Source organism: Boeremia exigua, assembly GCF_020726555.1.
Source record: "Boeremia exigua strain MPI-SDFR-AT-0100 chromosome Unknown C7974scaffold_1, whole genome shotgun sequence".
Taxonomy (NCBI): Eukaryota; Fungi; Ascomycota; class Dothideomycetes; order Pleosporales; family Didymellaceae; genus Boeremia; species Boeremia exigua.
This window is the reverse complement of record NW_025763518.1, coordinates 3430617-3452446: the sequence shown is the minus strand read 5'-3', so window position 1 is coordinate 3452446 and position 21830 is coordinate 3430617. Positions and strand designations below refer to the sequence as shown.

General features: G+C 56.7%; 6 protein-coding genes across 6 annotated transcripts; 1 reads left to right on the top strand and 5 right to left on the bottom strand.

Annotated features, from left to right (window-relative positions):
- Positions 1-491: 491 nt before the first annotated feature.
- On the bottom strand, positions 492-4073 carry C7974DRAFT_408407 (uncharacterized protein; the record flags this gene model as incomplete). The annotated part of the gene is made up of 5 exons (XM_046143328.1): positions 492-1553; positions 1616-1944; positions 2057-2072; positions 2126-2147; positions 3376-4073. 5 exons carry the CDS (start codon positions 4071-4073, stop codon positions 492-494), a joined length of 2127 nt encoding a protein of 708 aa, XP_046003499.1.
- On the bottom strand, positions 4058-6354 carry C7974DRAFT_27135 (major facilitator superfamily domain-containing protein). Its single transcript, XM_046137546.1, has 6 exons — positions 5994-6354; positions 5707-5862; positions 5603-5658; positions 5438-5556; positions 5236-5388; positions 4058-5185 (listed from the first exon to the last, which is right to left on the bottom strand). Exons 1-6 carry the CDS (start codon positions 6104-6106, stop codon positions 4358-4360), a joined length of 1425 nt encoding a protein of 474 aa, XP_046003498.1. The 5' UTR covers positions 6107-6354; the 3' UTR covers positions 4058-4357.
- A 585-nt stretch (positions 6355-6939) lies between these two features.
- On the bottom strand, positions 6940-8633 carry C7974DRAFT_430447 (uncharacterized protein; the record flags this gene model as incomplete). Its single annotated transcript, XM_046144701.1, has 2 exons — positions 6940-7834; positions 7885-8633. The coding sequence occupies 2 exons, from the start codon at positions 8631-8633 to the stop codon at positions 6940-6942; spliced, it is 1644 nt and encodes a 547-aa protein (XP_046003497.1).
- A 232-nt stretch (positions 8634-8865) lies between these two features.
- Positions 8866-11725, bottom strand: C7974DRAFT_27100 (uncharacterized protein). The gene is made up of 5 exons (XM_046137544.1): positions 11464-11725; positions 11284-11419; positions 10925-11238; positions 10675-10876; positions 8866-10629 (listed from the first exon to the last, which is right to left on the bottom strand). Exons 1-5 carry the CDS (start codon positions 11480-11482, stop codon positions 9099-9101), a joined length of 2202 nt encoding a protein of 733 aa, XP_046003496.1. The 5' UTR covers positions 11483-11725; the 3' UTR covers positions 8866-9098.
- A 283-nt stretch (positions 11726-12008) lies between these two features.
- On the bottom strand, positions 12009-13186 carry C7974DRAFT_299165 (thioesterase-like superfamily-domain-containing protein; the record flags this gene model as incomplete). The annotated part of the gene is made up of 3 exons (XM_046137732.1): positions 12009-12053; positions 12103-12617; positions 12667-13186. The coding sequence occupies 3 exons, from the start codon at positions 13184-13186 to the stop codon at positions 12009-12011; spliced, it is 1080 nt and encodes a 359-aa protein (XP_046003495.1).
- A 479-nt stretch (positions 13187-13665) lies between these two features.
- On the top strand, positions 13666-20190 carry C7974DRAFT_384201 (uncharacterized protein). Its single transcript, XM_046140826.1, has 3 exons — positions 13666-13920; positions 14033-18024; positions 18072-20190. The coding sequence occupies exons 1-3, from the start codon at positions 13841-13843 to the stop codon at positions 19778-19780; spliced, it is 5781 nt and encodes a 1926-aa protein (XP_046003494.1). The 5' UTR covers positions 13666-13840; the 3' UTR covers positions 19781-20190.
- The last annotated feature ends 1640 nt before the right edge of the window (positions 20191-21830 follow it).

The following is a 21830-nucleotide window of genomic DNA, read 5'->3' as shown; positions in this document are numbered from 1 at the left end:
TACACTACACGACAGTGAAGTAGGGAACATATCAAAAAATAGACAGAACGTCTTTTCACCGGCAACGTATATAACACTTAAGTAAATTCTAGCGTTTAGTATTATAATAGCTACAAGCTCTATGGTAATGTTATTCAGCTTGAAGGTCACTTGTCCACCGTGAGAGCCCGGGTTGCGAAATGGATCGAGCACGGTCAAAGCCAGAACGCCAAAGAGAGAGCCAGACGCGTCGACTAACGTGATCCCATCAGTAGCATAGTTATTCCCTAACACGAAATTGGATATGCTCGCACTGATTGGATAAACGAGTACAAATTTCAGCGACACGTTCCCTTTTTTACCCGCGCCGCTGCGCTGCATATATACTCACACCACTCGCCTGCGGCGGACTTCTCCACCATCCACCGGGCTCTCGCCCCTACCTACTTAGCTCAACTAAACCTGCCTCGGCGGCTATAGGTAGCATTTTCAAAGCTTTGGCGGCTTTTTGCTTAGTTTTCTGCCTTTGGGCGCGATTTCCAGGTGGCAACCGCCTGAAGTTTGGGCTTAGGCCCTGGTATCGTACCAGTAAGCCTTGTTTCCCACGTAGCGGCACTCGAAGTCAACTCTTGAACCTTGCGCTTCTGTTTGCGCAGAGATCGCCGAAGAATAGGCACATCTTTCCAAGTGCCCCACTTTGCTTCATCGTCAAATCCAAACTCAGCGAAAAGCATGTCCATTCGGCCGCCAATGCCGTCAAAGGCGCTCTTCTCGGTAGGCTCGCACAGGGAAGCAATGCTGTGTCGAATGTGCTGACTCTCGCAGTGAATAGTAGCCCACATGGTGCTGTACTCGTGCACCACCACGCTGCGGTAGATCTTGTCGCACATGACGCCAAAGTAATTGCGCCACATGGTGGTGTACTTGGGGCTGTTGGCGACCTTCTGGATGTCGGCAACGTTGCCCGAGCCCCACAAGAACGTGGTGAGAGCGGTCTTGCTGTACAACTCTCGAATCCAGATTGCTGACCTCACTTCACCAGAGATGAAACAAAGTGGGTTTTGGATTGATGCCAAGATGTTGGCGTGGGTGACAAACGTATTTGCGTCCATCTGGCACTGCGGAGGATTCATTCTCGTTAACCCCCAGTGGTTATATCTGCGGGACCACTCCTCCCCTTCCGCCGTGTTGATCTTCTCGGCCTTCTTGAGGGCAGCGTTGTTGCGGTGGTCGAGGTAGGTACGCTGCCACTGTTCGTCTAACTGCCTTAACGCCTGTCGAAACACATCTTCGTGTGCGCGACGTTGATCGGCTTCTGCTTGCGTCTCGGCGTCTGGTGGTGCAATCTCATGGTAGCGAGCCATAAGAGTGTAATTGTTTTTGAGGGTTTGAATCTTGATGCTGTAGGCCTTTCCGAGCACAGCCTTGCGAAGCCACGACTTCGGTCCAAACTTGTTTGTCCTCTCCGCAGATATCATTTTGTCAATCTTTGATTCGGTCAAGCCATGTGAAATTTGAGAGCTTGCATCCGGGTTGATGGTGAGGTGGTGCACTTCGATGACACGTAACAGATTCTGGACATCTCGTTGAACTACCTGTACTCGAGTACGATGTATCGGAGAGTAGCGGTGCTGACTCCAGGCCGGGTGAATTCTGTAGCAGTGATGGAGTTGAACAGAGTCCCTCCAAACCTCGCTGCCTTCTGCTTAACAATGTTGTATGTAGTATGTATCTTAGCATACTTTGTCCGAACTCGTTCGCGGCGGTTCTGGTGCTGTAGAAGCTGGGGGTCGTCTGGTGCAAGATTGAGGTGCACAACACCTAGGTCATACGCTGCATCTACGTGTGCATCTTCCGGCAACGTATTGCTGACAGGGGGACGAATCTTGACGCGGAACCACGAGGCTGCGGGTTGGTTCAGAGACAGTCGAAGGAGGTCCGCTTCGTCAAGGTCTTGGCGGCATTCTGGGCAGGGGTAGTTGCTCCAGTTATCAAGTGTTCCTAAGACTAGTCCATATTGAAGATGTCACTCGGATGCGCCTTCGCGCAGGCAGAGAGTGAAAGCGATGTCCCGCACTTGGCGAGCACTTCGTCTGTCCACAGTTATGAGCGATTGTTGTAGATACCGTGACTTGATATCACTTACCTCTAGGAACTTGGGGCCGTCACTGTCCATTAAGCACAGCGGACATGTCAGTCTCTCCCCGGTGGGATCGACTGTAATGTAACGAAAGTCGCACGGCGGCTTAAGGAACTCTGCTCGACACCTAACTGCTGGACACACACGAATCTTTGGCCGAAGTGGGTCGTGGGGAGCGGTTCCTTCGAAGTACGCCCTTGCACATCTGTCATGGCACATGTGTCGGCAGTGCCCATCTACGACCTTCTCGTCCGGGCAGATTTGTTGGTTGCAGTAGTTGCAGAGCTGATCGCCGGTATTGGGGTGTGAATAGAGTAAGGCATTACAGGTGTTAATTCTGCAGACGCCGCGCAGTGCTGTCATGAAGCGGAAAGGTGGGTGTGGGTAATTGTGTTGGCAACAGCAAACCAACAGGCTCCCGAGTACCTAGGTATCTGGTAGCCAACCCTGTTTGGTATAGCGTGGTTACACATACGCAATACTGCCTGAATATTTCTCTTAGCAGATGTTACGTCTTCTTAAATTTCTGATCAAACGGCGGATAAGACCCTAAGCTAATTACCAACTTCCAGAACACTCAACTTGTAGCTATTATGATACCTAAAGGTAGGATTTGGTTAAGAGTTACCCATATTGTAGGTAAACGAGTATTCTATATGGTTTTTTAGTGTTTTCCCTACTTTACTGTCGTGTGATGTACTTGGCTTGTATTCTCAGTTCGCCGGTTATTCTGCAACGTGAGAGACGTCTCAAAGTGCCAGCAACTAGCGCCAATGTTCACCTTAATCAATCGCACTGAGAGAGAGTGCGCGGGACACCTTCTTTCTACCTCTGGACTGGAGTAATGAACTCAAGCCAAGCTGCACGCTTGAACTCGGCATTGATTACAGTACGACAATCGCATCTCGCTTCAGTCCAATCCTTACCTTGTCATAATCCAAACATACGAATTCCACTTGGTCTTTCTAATGCGCCAAAAATGTCTTCAGATGCTGCTGGTTTCGGCGGCTCCGGCGATGTACCAGGTATCATTGATTGTCTAGAAACAAATTGCCATGCATTCTCGCTATATTGGATCATTCGTCTATTACGGACACTCGGGGTTAACATACGCCCACTTTCTGACCATCTGTGGAGGGAGAATAGAGTCTGGAGCGATGCAGTCATTGAAATACCTAGCACAGGTTGCCCCCTTCTCCCGGTCCATCCACTACGTAAACCACTACCGCCCTCGCCCGCCCCCCGGCTCCACAAACCCCTCCGGCCCAAAAAGCCTCGTCCGCCGCCCAAAACACACTTTATCCCACCCCGGCGCCGGCGGCGGCGTATCCCTGAACACCTCCAGTTTGGCACTGAGCGCGGGCGTCGGCGGCGGAGAACTATACACCGAGGACGAAGAAGGCGTTGGACTCGCGGTAGGCATTTGCTCGCGCGCTTGCACGTTTGGTTGCGGCTGAGGCGTCGAAGCCGAGACAGAAGTCGACTGCTTGTGTGCGGGTCTGTGAGGTGGCGCGGGAGCGCGCCGCGGCGTGCTGGTCGAGTAGTGTGCGAGGATGTCGTCGATGGCGGCGTCCAGGCGGCGCGAGAGCTTCTCCTGCTCGAGGGCGCGCAGCTCGGCGTCGGAGATTGTGTGGGTTGATTTCGAGGGGGCGTGGGCCGGGTGGCAGGATGTGAAGAGCGAGCGCGAGTCCTCGGGGGAGAGAATGGGGTGCGAGATTTGCGCTTTGCTGATCTTGGGGAGCGGCGCAGGTTGTGAGTTGCGCCGCGAGAGCGAAAAGTAGCGGCTGATGCGTCTGGTGAGTCGTGCCATGGTGTTTGGAAGTTTAATCTCAACACTGATGTGTCTGGTGCGGAGGAAGAAGAAATGTGCAGTGTTGGGTGGAGATTGCGCGGATTCGTAGTCGGGGTGCGCGTCTTGAGTTGTCTGCTTCTTTTTAATGTTTCCAGGCTCCATGCGGACTATTACGCAGTCGGACGTCCGCGGAGTCACGTTTGCGTGGTGTCTGTGTGAAGTCCGTGTCTCAGGCCCGCAGTTCCGTTGTGACGCTGCGATGCTGGCCCCCAAAACATCAGCGGACATCCGCACAGATTGCGCTTGAAACATCATCGCGCGATGCAAGAACATGGGAACCTGGGTTTGGACTCTGACTTGATACGCGTCAACGTGAAGTTTCGTAGTCTAGTTGAAGGTTTGTGGAGTACCAGTAAAATTGTACGGCAAGATCGTCGCTCATATATCTACAACACCATCTTGAACGATGGGGCTCTGTCGTCGTCGGTGTATCCCTCAAACTGCGCGTATTTACCAAGAACTTTGTCACGATTAAGCTTTGCGACCCATGCAACGTTTGCGGCGATCAAGACCCACGCAGCACATAGCAGCCCCAGCATGATCTGGTGACTCTTGTGAAAGTTTGGCCCTTCACTCTTCGGATACACGAAACTGGCCACAAAGCCTCCTGAGTTTGCAATAGCCAGCTGCAGGGCAGTGGTCGTGGCCCGTTTGTAGTGTCCAGCAGAGTTGTTGGAGTTCCAGGAGAGGATGCAGGGCACAGAGGCGTACATGCCGGTGGCCATCATAAACGTCATGCCGTACTGGACTTTTGGATTCGTGGTCACGCTGATCACTGCATAGCCGATGATGGCGATAGGCAGAGTGACAAGCATGACCGGTCCGCGGAGCGCGATGCGGTCAGACACGAAGGCCGCGACAACAGTGAAGGCTGCCGCGACGGCATATGGGATGACGGTCCAGAGCTGCGCTTGGTTGGGATCGGTCGAGAATCCGCCCTTCACAATCGTTGGAAGGAAGAGGCCGAAGGAGTAAAGACCGCATAGAATGCAAAAGTATGCTGTCGCGCTCAGCCAGACTTGGAGATTGAAGACGCCACGGCGAACTTCGGCCCACGAGAAAGATTCGTGTACTGCAGACGTATTCAATCGAATGCGGGAGCACTGTTTCTCGGATACGGAAAGAAAGCCGGCGGATTCGATAGAGTTGGGTAGGAAGATGGCGGACGACACGCCAACGAGAAAGGTAAGGATACCCTCGATGATAAATATCCACTGTGAACGACGTTAGAGACAGGACATAATCGAAAACGAACACCACTTACTCTCCAGCCTTCAAGACCACCTGCAGGCCCGATAGCATTGAGGCCCCGCGCAAGCAGACCGCCAAACGCACCAGACAGCGACGCAGCGGTATAGAAGATACCAATCCTTAGCGCAAGCTCAGTGCGCTTGTAGAAGTGCGAAAGGTACAAAACCTGACAGAAAGTTAGACCTGAACTACGCAACTGAGCACACCCAACTCACCATGCCCGGCAACAGCCCACCCTCCGCAATTCCCAACAGCGCTCGCACCGCCACGAACGACGAAAACCCCGTCACGAACCCCAGACACATGGTCAGAATGCCCCAGACAGCCGTCAAAGCTACACCACATTAGCTGCATCACTCCAAGCAGTGGACTCAGCGTACCAGGCAGCCACACCCGCGGTGACACCTTCTTCAGCACCAAGTTACTCGGCAGCTCACTGGACTTTCATCAGCACTGTTCGTGTCCGGGGCGCGCGCTTACTCACCTCGCGATGTACGTCGCGTAAAACACACACAACCCGATTGCGTACTGGCTGTCGTCCATCCCGAGATCCTTCTCCAAGCCCAGAATCTTCGCGTTACCGACATTCGTGCGGTCGATGAAAGAGCACAGGAAGAGGAGTGCGAGGATGGGCAGGATGCTGTTGCGGGTTAGCTTGTGAGGTCACGTAGAAGATTTAGTAGAGAGAGAAGATAGAGAGGCGGCAGAGGGGTTAGTGAGGACGAGGAGTTGAGTGTGGCGACGGGGATCGTGAGGAGGGGAGTGGCGTACTGGATATCCAAGCGCCACAACAGCGTCTTCACCTCCGCGGGATCGAGGGCGTCGAGGCGCTGCTCGGCGTTCTCGGTTTTCTCGTCCATGGGTTTGTCGTCTGTGGGGTGCATGGTGGAGCGCAGTGAACGCCGTGAACGTAGCGGATGCCGCGACCGTCGTGAGCGTGCTGAATACCGTAAACGTCGTGAGCGTCGTGAACGTCGTGGAACGCAGCACACAGCAAATCCGGCGAGACAGTGACACAATCGACCGATGGGCCCTCGAACACAACCCGCCGTATCGCCTCCCACACCGCACACCAGCACCCTTTATACTCCACACACTCACACTCCCCGCAGCCGCACACCGTCACCCCGCCCTCGCACCCGCGGCACGCCCGGCGCCCACCCGCCCCAGCACCGACACCCCAAACAGCAAAGACCGACGCCCGTAGGCGCTTCTTCTGGCCCCGACCCAGGGTGTGCAGCTACTGCACGTGTGCCCATTGCACGCCGCTACCTCCAACACCTGCCCAACCGTTGGCTACTTGTACAGTAACCCTGTCGCCTGAGTGCGCCAACCGGCGCCCGCTAGCGATCGGCGCTGCACGATCCGGAGTAAGCATGCAAGCGGCGCCAGGTAAGCATGCACGGTCCGAGGTAAGCAGCGGAAGCTTTGCTGGGCGGGCACGGCGGGCTGAGCTTGTTGGGTGGGGGGCACGAGGGCTAGGCTGGATTGGGCGGTAGGGGTGGGGGATGGGGTACAATAGGTTGGATGGATGGAGTTAGGGTGGGGATGGGGTTTGTGGGGCAGAGGTGTTGCGGTGGGCTGCGGTGGAGGGCAGATGTGCGGGTTAGGCGAAAGTAGGTATGTGTGTGGACGGTGGAATATGCATGGTCTGGGAATATAATATGTACAGTGTTGGAAATGCTAGTGGTGTGTACGCTACAAACTAACGGTGTGCCTACGCACCCTCGATCCGAACCTCGTCTTCCATGTTCTTCAGGTCGTCGGCGACCTTGAACTCCGCGTCGGTCTTCTCCCGCACCTGCTCGACCGTCACCCCGTCCGCGACCTCCGTGAGCGTCAACCCCCCATTCACCCGATCAACCTCAAACACACACAAGTCGGTGATGATGGTGCTCACGCACCGCGCGCCCGTCAACGGCAGCGCGCACTGCTGCACGATCTTGCTGCTGCCGTCCTTGGCCACGTGCTCGGTCGCAACCACGACCTTGGTCTGCTCGGGGTTGGACACGAGATCCATGGCGCCGCCCATGCCCTTGAACACCTTGCCGGGGACCATGTAGTTGGCCAGGTCGCCTGCGGCGCTGACCTGCAGCGCGCCGAGGATCGAGACGTCGACGTGGCCGCCGCGGATCATGCCGAAGGACTCGCTGCTGTCGAAGGTGGAGGCGCCGGGGAGCAGGGTGACGGTCTGCTTGCCGGCGTTGACGATGTCGGCGTCGACTTCTTCCTCGGTGGGGTGGGGTCCCATGCCCAGGATGCCGTTCTCGCTCTGCAGCCACACCTTGACGCCGTCGGGGATGTAGGATGCGGCGTCGGTGGGGATGCCGACGCCCAGGTTGACGTAGTAGCCTGCCTTGAGCTCTTTTGCGGCGCGCTTAGCGATGCGAGCGCGGTGGCCGCCAGCGGGTTTGCCAGAGGCTGAGGGGTCGCGCAGCTTCTTGATCTCGATGCTGTTCGGGACTGTAGCCGGGACGATGCGGTCGACAAAGATGCCGGGGAGGTCGATCTCGCCGGCGTCAAAGGTACCAATTGGGACGATGTGTTCAGCTTCGACGATAGTGAGGCGCGCAGCCTTGGCCATGATGGGTCCAAACGCTTTTGTTGTGTATCTGCATGTTGACGTTAGGAACTGCGGTTGGAAGTGATTCAATATACGCACCGGAATACGCAGTTGCCTGCCTCGTCGACTTTGTGTGCCCTGATGATCGCCACGTCGCCGGGAAGAGCAGTCTCCATCAAGTACTTCTTGCCATTGAACTCGCGCACTTCTCTCTTTGTACCATATCCGATAGCCTTGCCTTCTTTGTCGAACTTTGCTGGGATCTGGCCGTCCTGCAGTAATGTGTTCACAGCAGTAGGTGTGTAGAAAGCTGGAATTCCAGCACCGGCTGACCTGATGCGCTCCGCCAATGTGCCCTGTGGGCAAAGTTCGATCTCAATACCACCACTCAGATACTGCTTCTCAAGAGCTTTGTTGTTGCCTAAGAAGCTAATGATCAACTTGTCGACCTGCCCGTTCTTCGTAAGATGGGCAAGCCCGCCAACTTCCTCAATACCAGCGTTGTTGGACACAGCAGTCAACGAATGTAACGATTCCGGGCCACGCTTTTTCAGAGCTTGGATAAGAGTCTCTGCAATGCCGCAGAGTCCAAAGCCTGCGCTGAGTACTGTGGAACCAGACTGGACATCGGCGACGGCTTCATCGGCGCTGGCCCATAGCTTCGACTTCGAGCGATCAACAGTCGGCGCCTTGTCTGCCACCGCGCTGATGCTCCTTATCTGTTTTGTGAAGCGCCAGTGTGGTGGTGCTATGCGCGCGGCGCGCAATTGTGAAGGAAGTGGGCGGCGGGCGCATAATCGCGCGGGGAGGGCAGCAAGGAGCCGGTACGACGAGGGCAGTGTATCCATGTTGGTGGTGATGTGTTGTTGCGCAGGAAAATCAGACAGCAGTACTATTTACGAGCTTCGCGACCTCGGGCGACTCGGGCGAGAGCGGGAAGACTTGTGAATCCACTCCAGAACAAGAGCCGTCCGACGCGCAGAGAGCTCCATCGGCAACACGATGACGCGATGCAGGGTAAGAGCTTCCAGGGACATCGGCTCCAGAAGTATTCCCGAGGCGGAGACCGGCGAGTCTCCCGCATTGGCGAAGAGGGGCACTAGAGCTTAGTCACGCGCAGTCCGGCAAAGCTCCTGTTGCAACGCCGAAGCCACTCCGAGCCTGAGCCTCGCACATTGGGTAGAAGTACTTCCGACGTGAGATGATGTGCCTGTTCGGTGATTGAAGTCCGGGCGAATCTGAGGCTCTGCTGTCTACCACCCCACCCAAACTTCAATTGCAACATGTCCTGAACAAAACAGCTTTCGAAGCCCTCAATTGCAAGGAAAGTTGAAATCCGGGAGATTCATCATGTCGTTCCACATGTACGAGTTCTCGTCGTTCCAGATGTCAAGCTGGGGCGTTGCGAAGAAATCGAGATTCGTCACCGTCTCGTTGACCTCGTTGTAGGACATGGCGGAGAACGGGAGCGGGTCGCCGAAGCCTGAGATGGACTCCAGAGAGGGAAACGGCTGTGTTCCATCTGCAAGGTTTGGTGATAGACCCAGATTATGCTGCAGTCCCTGTACTGCGTATGCTTGTGAAGGCATTGCTGCTGGCGCATTCAAGGCCTCCAGGCTTGGCGATTGCTTGACAAGAACGCGCAGGAATCGACCGTACACAACAGATGCGCCGTTGCGGTGACTCGGAGTGCTTCCGATCCGCTCCAAGACTGCGGCTGTCTCTTGGATAAGTTTACAAACGCTAGGTGCGAGATTCTGGTTGCTGCGTTTTCCAGATGTTGGCTGGCTTAGGGCCAGTGCGATACTTGCAGCAAAGCAGATCATCGTGACAGTGTTATTCGGCATGGATGTGAGGCTCGATTCGCCTTGGATAGCGGCTCGCATAACGTTCAAAGCCGAGGACACTGCAGAGACCCGGAATGACCGTTTTACCTCTGGCGGTGCGCTGGGGTGGTTCAGCAGCATGCTGTACGTTGACAGCCGAGTATGAGTGACGAGAATCTCAACATAAGGTGGCAATGTCTTGTGCTCAAAGTCGCCGATGACTGATGTCCATTTGTGGAGCCACTTGTCGAAGAAATCATCGATGGCCCCTTCAATCTCATGCGCCACTTTGAGACCGACATCGATAACGCGGTAGCTGTCGCACCTCGCTCTCACATTGGCGAACAAATCATCGAGATCTCTGCGAAGAGCAGCCATGGACACCAATGGACCATCCTCTCGAACCGATTCCAGACTGGATGGCCAATAATCGCAATGCTGGAGCAGCGGTGTCTTTGGAACACAATAGCTGCGGCCGCGGGCTAGACACACACCCCGCTCCAGGACAAACAGTGCAAGCCAAGTTCTCTCCCTCCGGCGCAGTAGCCTCTTTCCCCATGAAGAATTGGCATCGACATCCTCAAGGCCGTCCATGGCTAGAGCTTTGCCTGCGTCGAGACAGTCCCCTCTCGGGATCTGTCTTACCAGGTCTGCATCGAACGTCGAAGATGGGGTAATCACTTTATCCAGAGACAGATCTAGGGCGATCGAAACCGCCGTGGCCAAGTAGAGGCTTGTATCATCATCTGTAGCATGCTTTCCAGGCGGCAGCCAAGGAATGCTGACCATGAACCCGAGAACGATCTCAACCGATCTGAACTTCTTTACGATGACTTGCTCTGCCAAGTATCTCCGGTGAATGAGTAATCGCTTGGCTAGGGAAGCAGTCTCGGGCAGGAAGATCGCGGTGAAAGCTAGAAGAGTAGTGAACAGAAACGATGAGCGATTCCGAACGAACTCCAATGTATGCACCTCAGGATCAAGTCCCCAGCGAGTGTGCGCCAGTTTCTTATGGAAACTGTTGTCGTTAGCAACCAGAAGTGCAATGCAGATATAAACGTACTATGCAATAAGTGTGGCTGCCTCCTCTTTGGTCACCAGTCCAATATCGATGGGGTCGTAACCTGGTCCTTGATCCAGATTGGCTTTCATCGGCAAGAAAAATTGATGCACATCCAGAAAAGCACTGTGTTCACTACCATTCATTTTACTGCCAGGGGTCGAAACGGCATTTTCTAAGCTGTGTGGCGACGTTATACGCAGATCTAGCAAGGGTCAGTGTTTTAGATCGGACATGGTTGCGGGATGTTTACCAGATGCACGAGCAAGTAACTGCAGGGGATTCTCGACATCCTCAACAGCAAGGTGGTCGTCACCAGAACCTGCCGTAGCTCTTTCGGAACGTGGAAGGCTTGCCGGAGGCTTCATATCTCCAGAGTCAGATGCAAATAGGTCGGTGATGTTATTCTGTCCCAGAGAAGGAGAAGGAGGGCTGTCCTCATCTTTCGTGTCGTTGAGCAATTCCTGCAGCTGTTCTAACGTACGCCTGTGAGAGGGCGCATCAGACTTGCGCTTCTTGATTGCCTCTTCAACCTGGAAGATAGCTTTTTCGAGGCCAGATCGTTTGCTGGTAAAGTGAGTACGGTATCCAGGTTGGTGGTGCTAACCTTACTTTTTTACACCCTTCTGCCTGCCAATATGGAACTCGGGAATCACACATTCTGTTCCAAGATGCGTGCATCTTTCGCAATTTGGCGCCCCCTCATCACGCCTGCACTTGATTTTGCTCTTCCTGCAGTTCAAGCACGCTTCTCCAGTCAGGATAGCACGACGACAAACAACGCATACGTACCCGCTTGCTTGCTGTTCATGCCTCGACCGCAGTGCGACTACCCCCGTCTGTTGGCATGCGACACCGGGGCGATGTTCGTGATTGCGTTGCGTGCTCAGTAATTGGTTGGGCTGGTGTTGTGCGACCTAAGGACCAAAATCAAAGTTGTTACGGTCTGACTCGGGTATGATTAATGGTGGCACTCGCTTCTGGTGCTCGAAGGTTTGTTAGATATCGATTGTTTGCACAGTAAGTCAGTGGATGCTTGCAAATGTGAGGAGAAACACGCTCCGGCAGCTGTCTCGATCATGGAGTGCATGACGCTAGCGAAGACCCTGGTCACAAGTTGCAGCCGAGACTGAGGCTTCCCCTCCCTGCACGGCTCCGAGACCATGGCAGAGGCTCGGGGCTCTAGACCAGGCGAGTCTCGGAGCTTTAGCCCAGGGCGACCGAGTCTGTCAGAATGGGAAAAATAATTGTGGTATCAGATCTAAATAATGCGCGTAGAGCACCCCACCAATCGCACAAGTTCAATTACATGATGGACATACACAGGTCGTCATCCCCTACAGCTTGGGTGTGCTATCGGTCTGCTTCAAGCGAACAAGTCCCTACACAAGATTAGCATGGGCGTCGATACTGTCGTTGGTGGGTACGGACCTCTTGTACGCAGCTGGCTATGAGAGTGCCGTTGCGAGTGTACATTCGCTGGAACACAAGGCCGCGTCCATCACCGGCCCAGGTTGTTTCCATCTCGGTGAAGATCCACTCGTCTGCCCTGAAGTGTCGGGGATTATGGAAGTAGATGGTGTGGTCAAGACTGACCATCATGCCAATCTCCGGGGTGTCATCCTCCTTGAAGCTCGCGCCGTTCCTGACCATCTGTATGCGCTTGATGTCAGTCGCATCAAGGTATTTCTGGCGCTTCAGTTCTGCATCGTCCATGGCGAGCAGCTTCTTGAGGACGTCCTCGTCGACACTGGCCTTGGACTGGCTCTTGCGGTGTTGTGAGTATCGCCAGAGTTTGTGGACACGGGCGATGGTTCCGATGAAGTAGCTGTCTGACATGTACGCAATGGCGGACAGGTGTGCTTCGTGTCCGCCCTCGGGGGAGATGGTGCCGCGTGCTTTCATCCACTGCCTGCATTTCTTGGTATGAGGAAATGGGGAGGCATCTAGTTGAAATCAGTGTTGTGTATAGTGTGTTGTGGGGAAGGTAGTCACCATTCAGTATGTCCAATCGCTGGCTCTGAAAAGGGCCGGTGTCGTTACCGCCACGCGTCTCCAAGTCGTCCATGCCCTCCTCTGGGTCTGGCACGTCTGGCATAGGATGTGTGTGCTCGACCATCTTCTCTCCTCCACTGTTCATCCGGACAAAGCTCATGGTCGTTGTGAAGATGACCTTGCCCCGTTGGCGCGCCTGGACAGTCCTTGTCGCAAACGACTTGCCTGAGCGCACTCGCTCGACATGGTAGATGATGGGGATTTCGGCGTTTCCAGCCAGCACGAAGTAGCAGTGCATAGAGTGGACAGTGAAGTCGGACGGCACCGTCTTCTGGCCGGCAGCGAGACACTGGGCGATGGCAGCACCGCCAAAGATGCCTCTGGCACCCGGCGGATGCCACATGGGCCGGGTATTAGTGAACAGATCCGGGTCGATGTCGGTCAGCTCGGTCAGCTCCAGGACATTCTCGATCAGGGACAGGTCCCCGTTGACGGGCGGCGGACGGATGAGGGTCGCCATGGTGTGTGAGTGTGGAGGGAAGGGAACAGGAGGAGCTTGTGAAGAAGAATAATAACCACAGCGTGTGAGGTTCTGCAGGGGGTCACGGTGCATTCATGTGTAGAGAAAGTGTGACACGGGGTTGTCCATTATCCTCGAGCCGAGGCATAGATAGCTGCACCGAACGGACGTGTTGCCGCAGAAAGCCCGGCGTCGCAGCGACATGTGGACGCGCCGGTGCGAGCAAGACGCTCTGGCCGCGGTGGATGTCGCACTGCAAGAGACGTGCCAGAGGTGCTGCGGGTGCGACGGTTGCAGGCGCGTTGCAGGCGCATAGCCAGGCGGCGTCCTGATGCGTGCGAGACGCGGTGCAAGGCTCGGTGGTGGCAGCAGGGCTGGCCAACGGCGATCGGGCGAGCGCCCTAGCCGAGTTCAGCGGCAGGACGTCATCCGGGCGGTCCTTGGTCGGGCGTCTTGTGCCTGAATTGCTGCAGTGTGCGCGTGGAGCTGGCGCACTCTCCCGAACATCTTCATCCACCGCCCCGCCGTCACTGAGGCTGCTCCCGCCGCGCAGAGCCCGCAGAGCCCGCGCATCCCGCCCAGACACGCGCAACGACGACTGGCATGTCGCGAGCCGCCGCCACCCGCCCCGTTGCTCCTTGATTTTGGCGCACCATGGCCGACCACCCCGAGCTGCAGGCGCGGCTCCAGGAGCTGGACCACGAGCTGGAGGAGGGCGACATCACGCAGAAAGGGTGCGTAGCCGACAGCCGCGCCCACCGCTTCCCCACACCAATTTCCACGGCGTCGTCACGGCGGCCGTCGCGCTGCAGCTCACCCGCCGATCCGCGCTAACGCCCCGCACAGCTACGAGAAGCGCAAGACGGTGCTGCTGTCGCAGTTCCTGGGCCCGGACTATGCCGCGCAGCTGCAGAACGACCTGCGCGACAGCCCGGCGCAGAGCGAGCACTCGGGGTCGCGCCACGCCTCGCTGGCCGCCCTCTCTGGCCCGCCGTCTGGCCCGCCGTCTGGCCCCCCGTCCGCCTTCGACCCGCGCGCGAGCATCGCCTCGAGCAACTTCGAGTATGCGCCCTCGGCCACCACCGCCACGGGCGCGTCGCAGTACATGGCCTACCCGCCCAGCCAGGTCGGCCGCTTCCAGGAGAAGCAGCTGGGCCTGCGCACCGCGTCGCTGCAGCGCGCCCCGTCGCAGGGCAGCGAGACCTTCATCCCGCGCCCGCAGACGCCCGAGTACAACTACTCGCGCGAGGGCACCATGATGGGCTCCAACTATGCCTTCAACCCGGACACCCAGCCGCAGGCCTACGACGGCGGCTTCGGCTCGCCGGGCGAGATCAGCCGCCGCAGCACCATGCTCGACGTCAACCAGGGCTACTTCTCCGACTTCACCGGCCAGCAGATGCAGGACCAAGCCGACGCCTACGGCGGCCCCAACCGCTACTCGTCGGGCGACGCCTTCTCGCCGACCGCCGCCATCCCGCCGCCCATGATGCACCCGAGCGACCTGCCGCACGGCGCCATCATCCAGACCATGATGCCGCTCGAGCCGCGCGACCTGCCCTTCGACGTCTACGACCCGCACAACCCGAACACCCAGATGGCCAAGTTCGACAACATCGGCGCGGTGCTGCGCCACCGTGGACGCACGCAGCCGCGGCAGACAGCCTTCTGGGTCCTCGATTCCAAGGGGAAGGAGACCGCCTCCATCTCCTGGGAAAAGGTGGCGAGCCGAGCGGAGAAGGTCGCAAAGGTCATACGCGACAAGAGCAACCTGTACCGGGGCGACAGGGTTGCGCTGGTCTACCGAGACACCGAGATTATCGAGTTCGTCGTCGCTCTGCTCGGCTGCTTCATCGCTGGCGTTGTCGCAGTCCCCATCAACAGCGTGGACGACTACCAGAAGCTCATCTTGCTCCTCACGACCACGCAGGCGCATCTTGCGCTGACCACAGACAACAACCTCAAGGCCTTCCACCGCGACATCAGCCAAAACCGTCTTAAGTGGCCGAGCGGCGTTGAATGGTGGAAGACCAACGAGTTTGGCAGCTATCACCCCAAGAAGCATGACGACACGCCAGCACTGCAAGTCCCAGAGGTGGCGTATATTGAGTTTTCACGCGCCCCGACTGGTGACCTGCGTGGTGTCGTCCTCAGTCATCGCACCATCATGCATCAGATGGCCTGCGTCAGCGCCATCGTTTCGACCATTCCCACAGGGCGCGAGACCGCCGACACGTTCAGCGGCAATCTACGAGACAAGGATGGCAAATTCATTGCGCCACCTCCACGATCGTCGCCGACCGAAGTCATTCTCAGCTACCTGGATCCGCGCGAAAGCGCAGGCATGATCTTGGGTGTTTTATATGCTGTGTACGGCGGACATACCACAGTCTGGTTAGAACCGCCAACGATGGATACCCCTGGACTATACGCACACCTCATTACCAAGTACAAGGCGACCATCTTGGTTGCAGACTATCCAGGCCTGAAGCGAGCTGCGTACAACTACCAGCAAGACCCAATGGCCACGCGTAATTACAAGAAGAATGCCGATCCCAACTTTGGATCGGTAAAGATATGCCTCATCGACACGCTTACAGTTGATTGCGAGTTCCACGACATTTTGGGAGATCGTTGGTTCAGACCGTTACGCAACCCACGTGGAAAGGAATTGATCGCGCCCATGCTTTGCCTACCGGAGCACGGCGGCATGATAGTCTCGGTCCGCGATTGGTTAGGCGGAGAAGAGCGCATGGGCTGCACCTTGAGCATCGAGGAAGAAGACGAAGAAGACGATGCGAAGGAGCTGGAGAACAACACTAATGGCTACTCAAGTCTGATTGGCGGCGGTACCACGAGCAAGAAGGCAAAGCAAAAGAAGAGTCGCAACGAGCTGTTGGAGATCCTGTTGGACAAAGAAGCGCTCAAGATGAACGAGATTGTGGTGGTAGCTATAGGTGAGGAAGCAAGCAAGCGCGCAAACGAACCAGGCACGATGCGAGTGGGAGCTTTTGGATACCCCATCCCAGACGCTACTCTTGCCGTTGTAGACCCAGAGACCAATCTGCTCTGCTCTCCGTACAGCGTTGGAGAGATCTGGGTCGACTCGCCGTCGCTCTCTGGAGGGTTTTGGCAGCTCCAGAAGCACACCGAAACCATCTTCCATGCTCGTCCATATCGATTTGTCGAAGGGAGCCCGACACCGCAGCTTCTTGAGCTGGAGTTTCTCCGCACCGGACTACTTGGCTGCGTGGTCGAAGGCAAGATCTTCGTACTCGGTCTCTACGAAGACAGGATTCGCCAAAGAGTTGAGTGGGTCGAGCACGGAGTGCTGGAAGCGGAACATCGCTACTTCTTCGTGCAGCATCTAGTCACGAGCATCATGAAGTCGGTACCGAAGATCTACGACTGCTCGGCTTTTGACTCATATGTCAACGGCGAATATCTACCGATCATCCTGATCGAAACGCAGGCTGCGTCGACAGCACCGACAAATCCGGGCGGGCCACCGCAGCAGCTTGATGTCCCTTTCCTGGATTCGTTGTCAGAGCGTTGCATGGAAGTACTCTATCAGGAACACCACCTGCGAGTATACTGCGTTATGATCACAGCACCAAACACCCTGCCTCGAGTCATCAAGAACGGCAGGCGGGAGATCGGTAACATGCTCTGCCGTCGAGAATTCGACAATGGCTCGCTTCCTTGCGTTCACGTCAAGTTTGGCGTAGAACGATCCGTGCAGAACATCTCTTTGGGCGATGATCCTGCGGGCGGAATGTGGTCCTTTGAAGCTTCCATGGCTCGACAGCAGTACCTGATGCTGCAGGACAAGCAATACTCGGGAGTTGATCATCGCGAAGTTGTCATTGACGACCGCACATCAACCCCGCTCAATCAGTTTTCGAACATTCATGATCTTATGCAATGGCGCGTATCGCGCCAGGCAGAGGATCTTGCCTACTGCACTATCGATGGCAGGGGCAAGGAGGGCAAGGGCGTCAACTGGAAGAAATTCGACCAAAAGGTTGCCAGTGTCGCTATTTACCTCAAGAATAAGGTCAAGGTTCAGGCGGGCGATCACCTTCTGCTGATGTACACACATTCCGAGGACTTTGTTTACGCCATCCACGCCTGTTTCGTCCTAGGTGCCGTCGCTATCCCAATGGCACCCATCGACCAAAACCGGCTCAATGAAGATGCACCTGCCTTGCTGCACATTGTTTCGGATTTCAAGATCAAGGCCATTCTCGTCAACGTCGACGTGGATCATCTCATGAAGGTCAAGCAGGTATCACAACATCTCAAGCAGTCTGCGGCTATCCTCAAGGTCAACATACCTCACATGTACAATACTACGAAGCCAAGTAAGCAGTCAAGTGGCTGTCGTGACTTGGGCCTGACCATCCGGCCGGCTTGGGTCCAAGACGGATATCCTGTTCTTGTCTGGACGTACTGGACTCCGGACCAACGGCGCATCGCTGTTCAATTGGGCCACAGCAACATCATGGCCCTCTGCAAAGTCCAGAAAGAGACATGTCAGATGACCAGCTCCAAGCCTGTCCTGGGATGTGTGAGAAGCACTATTGGTCTGGGTTTCATCCACACTTGCATCATGGGCATCTTCTTGGCTGCACCTACGTACCTTGTATCACCAGTCGACTTTGCACAGAACCCGAACTTGCTGTTCCAGACTATGGCTAGATATAAGATCAAGGACGCATATGCGACAAGTCAGATGTTGGATCACGCCATAGCACGAGGAGCGGGCAAGACAATGCATCTCCATGAGCTGAAGAACCTGATGATTGCGACTGACGGTCGACCCCGCGTCGATGTTTGTAAGTATTATAAAAGGGGTGTACGACTCTTGCTGACTCAACTGCAGACCAACGGTGCCGCGTGCATTTCTCCCCCGCGAACCTCGACCGCACAGCCATCAACACAGTGTACTCACACGTGCTGAACCCAATGGTTGCCTCCCGGTCATACATGTGCATCGAGCCCATCGAACTTCATCTCGATGTGAACGCTCTGCGACGTGGTCTGATCATGCCTGTAGATCCAGACATCGAGTCAAATGCGCTACAAGTACAAGATTCCGGTATGGTACCCGTGAGTACGCAAATCAGCATCGTCAATCCAGAAACCAACCATCTCTGCCTGGTCGGAGAATATGGTGAGATCTGGGTGCAATCTGAGGCCAATGCACACAGCTTCTATGGCTCGAAGGAGCGTCTGGATGCAGAACGCTTCAACGGGAGAACTGTCGACGGGGATCCAAACGTCAGATACGTGCGTACTGGAGATCTGGGCTTCTTGCATAACGTCACAAGACCTATCGGCCCTGGAGGAGCACCTGTCGATATGCAGGTTCTCTTCGTACTAGGCAGCATTGGCGACACATTCGACGTCAATGGCTTGAACCACTTTAGTATGGACATCGAGTCATCGGTGGAACGCTGCCACCGGAACATCGTCCCGCAAGGCTGCGCCGTGTTCCAAGCGGGAGGGTTGGTTGTGGTTGTTGTGGAGATTTTCCGCCGCAACTTCCTCGCATCTATGGTGCCTGTCATCGTCAACGCCGTGCTCAACGAGCACCAGCTGGTCATCGACATTGTCGCCTTCGTTCAAAAGGGTGACTTCCACCGCTCACGTCTCGGCGAGAAACAGAGAGGCAAGATCCTCGCAGGATGGGTCACTCGCAAGATGCGCACCATCGCCCAATACAGCATCCGCGATCCCAACGGCTCTGAAATGCAGCAGATGATCAGCGAAGAGCCAGGCCGAGCAAGCACCTCGACCTTTATGAGAGGTCCGCCAAGCACTAAGGGCTCCCTGCGCGCAAGCAGTACACTGGGCCTTACAGCACAGGCACAGCTGAACAGCATGCACCTCTCACATCGCGCTTCGATGCACGAGCTCAATCAGCAAGGTCAGCAGTACGCGCAAGGTGGCGGCCAGATGTCCGCACAGGGGCAACAAGACTACGGCGATTACCTCCCGCGACAGAGCATCTCGGAACTAGACAACCGGACACAGTCACTGTCTCTCGACCCAAACCACCCCGGCCTGCCCTTTGACGAGGGGGACAGAAACGAGCGGACACCCACCGACCTCCGCCGCGACTTCCTCCCAGCCCCAGCCCAGCAGCAGCACTCAATGGACTACTCGCCCATTGACCCCGCCGGCGCCGGTGTCTTCGACAGCCCCATCGACGGCCACCAACACCAGTACGAACCCCAGCAATACGAACCCCAACAATACGCACCCCAGCAGTACGAGCCCCAGCAGTACCAGCAGTACGAGCCCCCACAACACAACTCTCAGCCCCTCCCCGCCATCCTCCGCGTCGGCACCGCGCAGTCAGACGACCACGCCCAGCAACAACAACAACACCCCCCCGCGCAGCAGTTCCAGCTGCACAACCCCGAGCCCGAGCGCCACGACTCGAGCGACGATGAAGGGTACAACGGCCGCGCGGGTGGCTTGCGCGTCGCGAATAGGGACTCCACGGCGAGCAACGACTCGTGGACAAGGGAAGCGCTGGCGCAGATGGACTTTGCCGGGACGGCGGGCGCGGGTATTGCGAAGTAGACACGGCGCGTGGAGCAGCGGCGCGGAGTGCAGCAGAGTGCAGCAGCGCGTGGAGTAGAGCAGTGTGGAGGGTCGTGTAGGGAGTAGTGTTGCGCAGGAAGCAGGGTCACGCACGAAGTACTCTCACACAGAGCAGTCTCACACAGAGCACACACACCAACACCCCCATAGACACATCCCCAACCGCAGGCGCGGTACGTACTGTATAGGTAGACGCAGATAGACCGCCAATACAACCCGCCAATACACTTCCCACCACCCAAGCCTGGCCAAGAGTTGCCGCGTTCCCGTGCCGTGCGCGCGGGCGCTTCAATCTCGCGTGTTTGCTCCCTCTGTGTGCGCACTGTGTGTGCACTGTGTGCGCGGCGAGTGTGCGCCGGGCGTGCGCGCGCGCGGATGGAATTCAGGAGGTGGGGGGGAGGAAGTGCTTGTTTGGGGGGGAGGGTGGAGATGGGATGGGGGTTGGGGGTTGTATGTCTACATGCCTACCTGCTGCAATACTACTACACAGCCTACACAGCCTACACAATACCCACAGCACTCCCACTCCCGCCAGCCGCCGCAATCGCAATAGCCGTTACGCTACTGCGCATGTATAGTCGCAGTCTTGCACCCACACCCTCGTCCCAGCCGCTTTTCTGCCTGGTAGCAGACACGTCGCAGCCCCTCAAACGGACCGACACCTGGTCTGGATTGTGCTGGTGGGTGCATTGGCTGCTGTGCTGTGCGAGGCTGCACGCGAGGGAGGTCTCTGCGTTGGGTGTGCACGGGGGTGTTGTTTGCATTGCATGGTGGGTTGCACGGGGGTTTGCACGGGTTGTTTGCACAGAGGGGGGGGGGGGGGGGGGGGGGGGGGGGGGGGTTGCGTCTTGGATGGGGGATTGGGAGTCTGGGACGGGGAATTGGGGTGGCATAGGATAGGCGTGGGCGGTTGGCGAGGGAGAAGCGAGGCTGGTCGTGCGAGCGCTACCTCGTGGCACCGCCAACATCCGTCGAGTCCGCTGTCCAGCACGGTGTACGGAGTACGCTGCTGCAACAGCACACAGTGCCTAGGTACATGAGTACATACCTACCATTTCCCGGCGCCACTCGTCTCAACACCTAGTCTCACACCACACTACGCATCCACGGCAACGTAGGTAGCCGCGCAGCTATCTAAGTACACAGCAAAACCCAATATTGCCTGCGTGATCACCGCATGGATGCGCGGTTTTGATGCCAGAGTTGCTGCGCAACAGTATCGTGGACTTGGGAGCCAACCAGCATCCTCCCAGCGGCGATATCGAAACGTTTCATGTTTATCGGCAGCGAGCGGCGGCGCTGGATCGGGGCTAGCAGGGCCTGTTTTTGTGCTGGGCTAGCTGGGTAAGGTAAGCGCGCAAGGCGAAGCGTTTCATTAAGCTTTTCTGACGGGCGCACGGACGCGGACGGTCAGGACGGTGGTAGCTTCTCGAACGCAGTCACGGGTAGGCGGCTGGAGGTTCTTGGAGGGAGATGTACCGTAGGCGCCTGTGCGACAGCGGGCGTCCTTGCGTGCATCGTGATTGCTGGCTCGGCGGCGCGCTGCCGAGAGCTTGTGTGTCAACGGACGAGCGAAACCTCGGCTCCGAGCAGAGCCTGCGTGTGAGTATTGCCAATGGGACTGCTGCCACGAAGGATCGTGAAGTGGGCTCGCGCGAGCGAGTCGCGGTGTTGCTCGATCAATATACTACAATCACACGTGAAATTGGCCATGTCCACAGGTCGAGTGATGAGTTCATGCACGCGCCCGCATCGGGAAGAGGCTGTTTCGGCATTTGCACACAAACGGGCGCCTGTCACGATAGACGAGCACGACGCGAAATGCGGGTGGCCGGTTGTTTTGCGTGTGGACAGCGGTTCCGTCAGCGAAACACGGCGTTTTCATGCGCACCCGGCGAACGACCGGCAGGCAAAAAACGCATCAGGATTCAATATTCCTGCCGCTATTGGGTGTTTGACGGCTATCTGGGGAATGCCTGGGCGCGCGTGGCGGGCTTCGTGCAGTTTTCAAGGGCGCGTCGCGTGGCGC

Excerpts from the sequence above, each read along its gene's own strand:
- C7974DRAFT_27100 (XM_046137544.1), bottom strand. Across the intron at positions 11,239-11,283 it reads AGGCAGAAGGGTGTAAAAAA|CAAACGATCTGGCCTCGAAA; the intron begins GTAAGGTTAGCA and ends TCACTTTACCAG. Across the intron at positions 10,877-10,924 it reads GTTACTTGCTCGTGCATCTG|ATCTGCGTATAACGTCGCCA; the intron begins GTAAACATCCCG and ends GACCCTTGCTAG.
- C7974DRAFT_27135 (XM_046137546.1), bottom strand. The coding sequence starts at position 6,106 with ATGCACCCCACAGACGACAAACCCATGGACGAGAAAACCGAGAACGCC. Across the intron at positions 5,659-5,706 it reads TACGCGACGTACATCGCGAG|TGAGCTGCCGAGTAACTTGG; the intron begins GTGAGTAAGCGC and ends ATGAAAGTCCAG. Across the intron at positions 5,389-5,437 it reads GTGGGCTGTTGCCGGGCATG|GTTTTGTACCTTTCGCACTT; the intron begins GTGAGTTGGGTG and ends ACTTTCTGTCAG.
- C7974DRAFT_384201 (XM_046140826.1), top strand. The coding sequence starts at position 13,841 with ATGGCCGACCACCCCGAGCTGCAGGCGCGGCTCCAGGAGCTGGACCAC. Across the intron at positions 13,921-14,032 it reads GGCGACATCACGCAGAAAGG|CTACGAGAAGCGCAAGACGG; the intron begins GTGCGTAGCCGA and ends CGCCCCGCACAG. Across the intron at positions 18,025-18,071 it reads TCGACCCCGCGTCGATGTTT|ACCAACGGTGCCGCGTGCAT; the intron begins GTAAGTATTATA and ends ACTCAACTGCAG.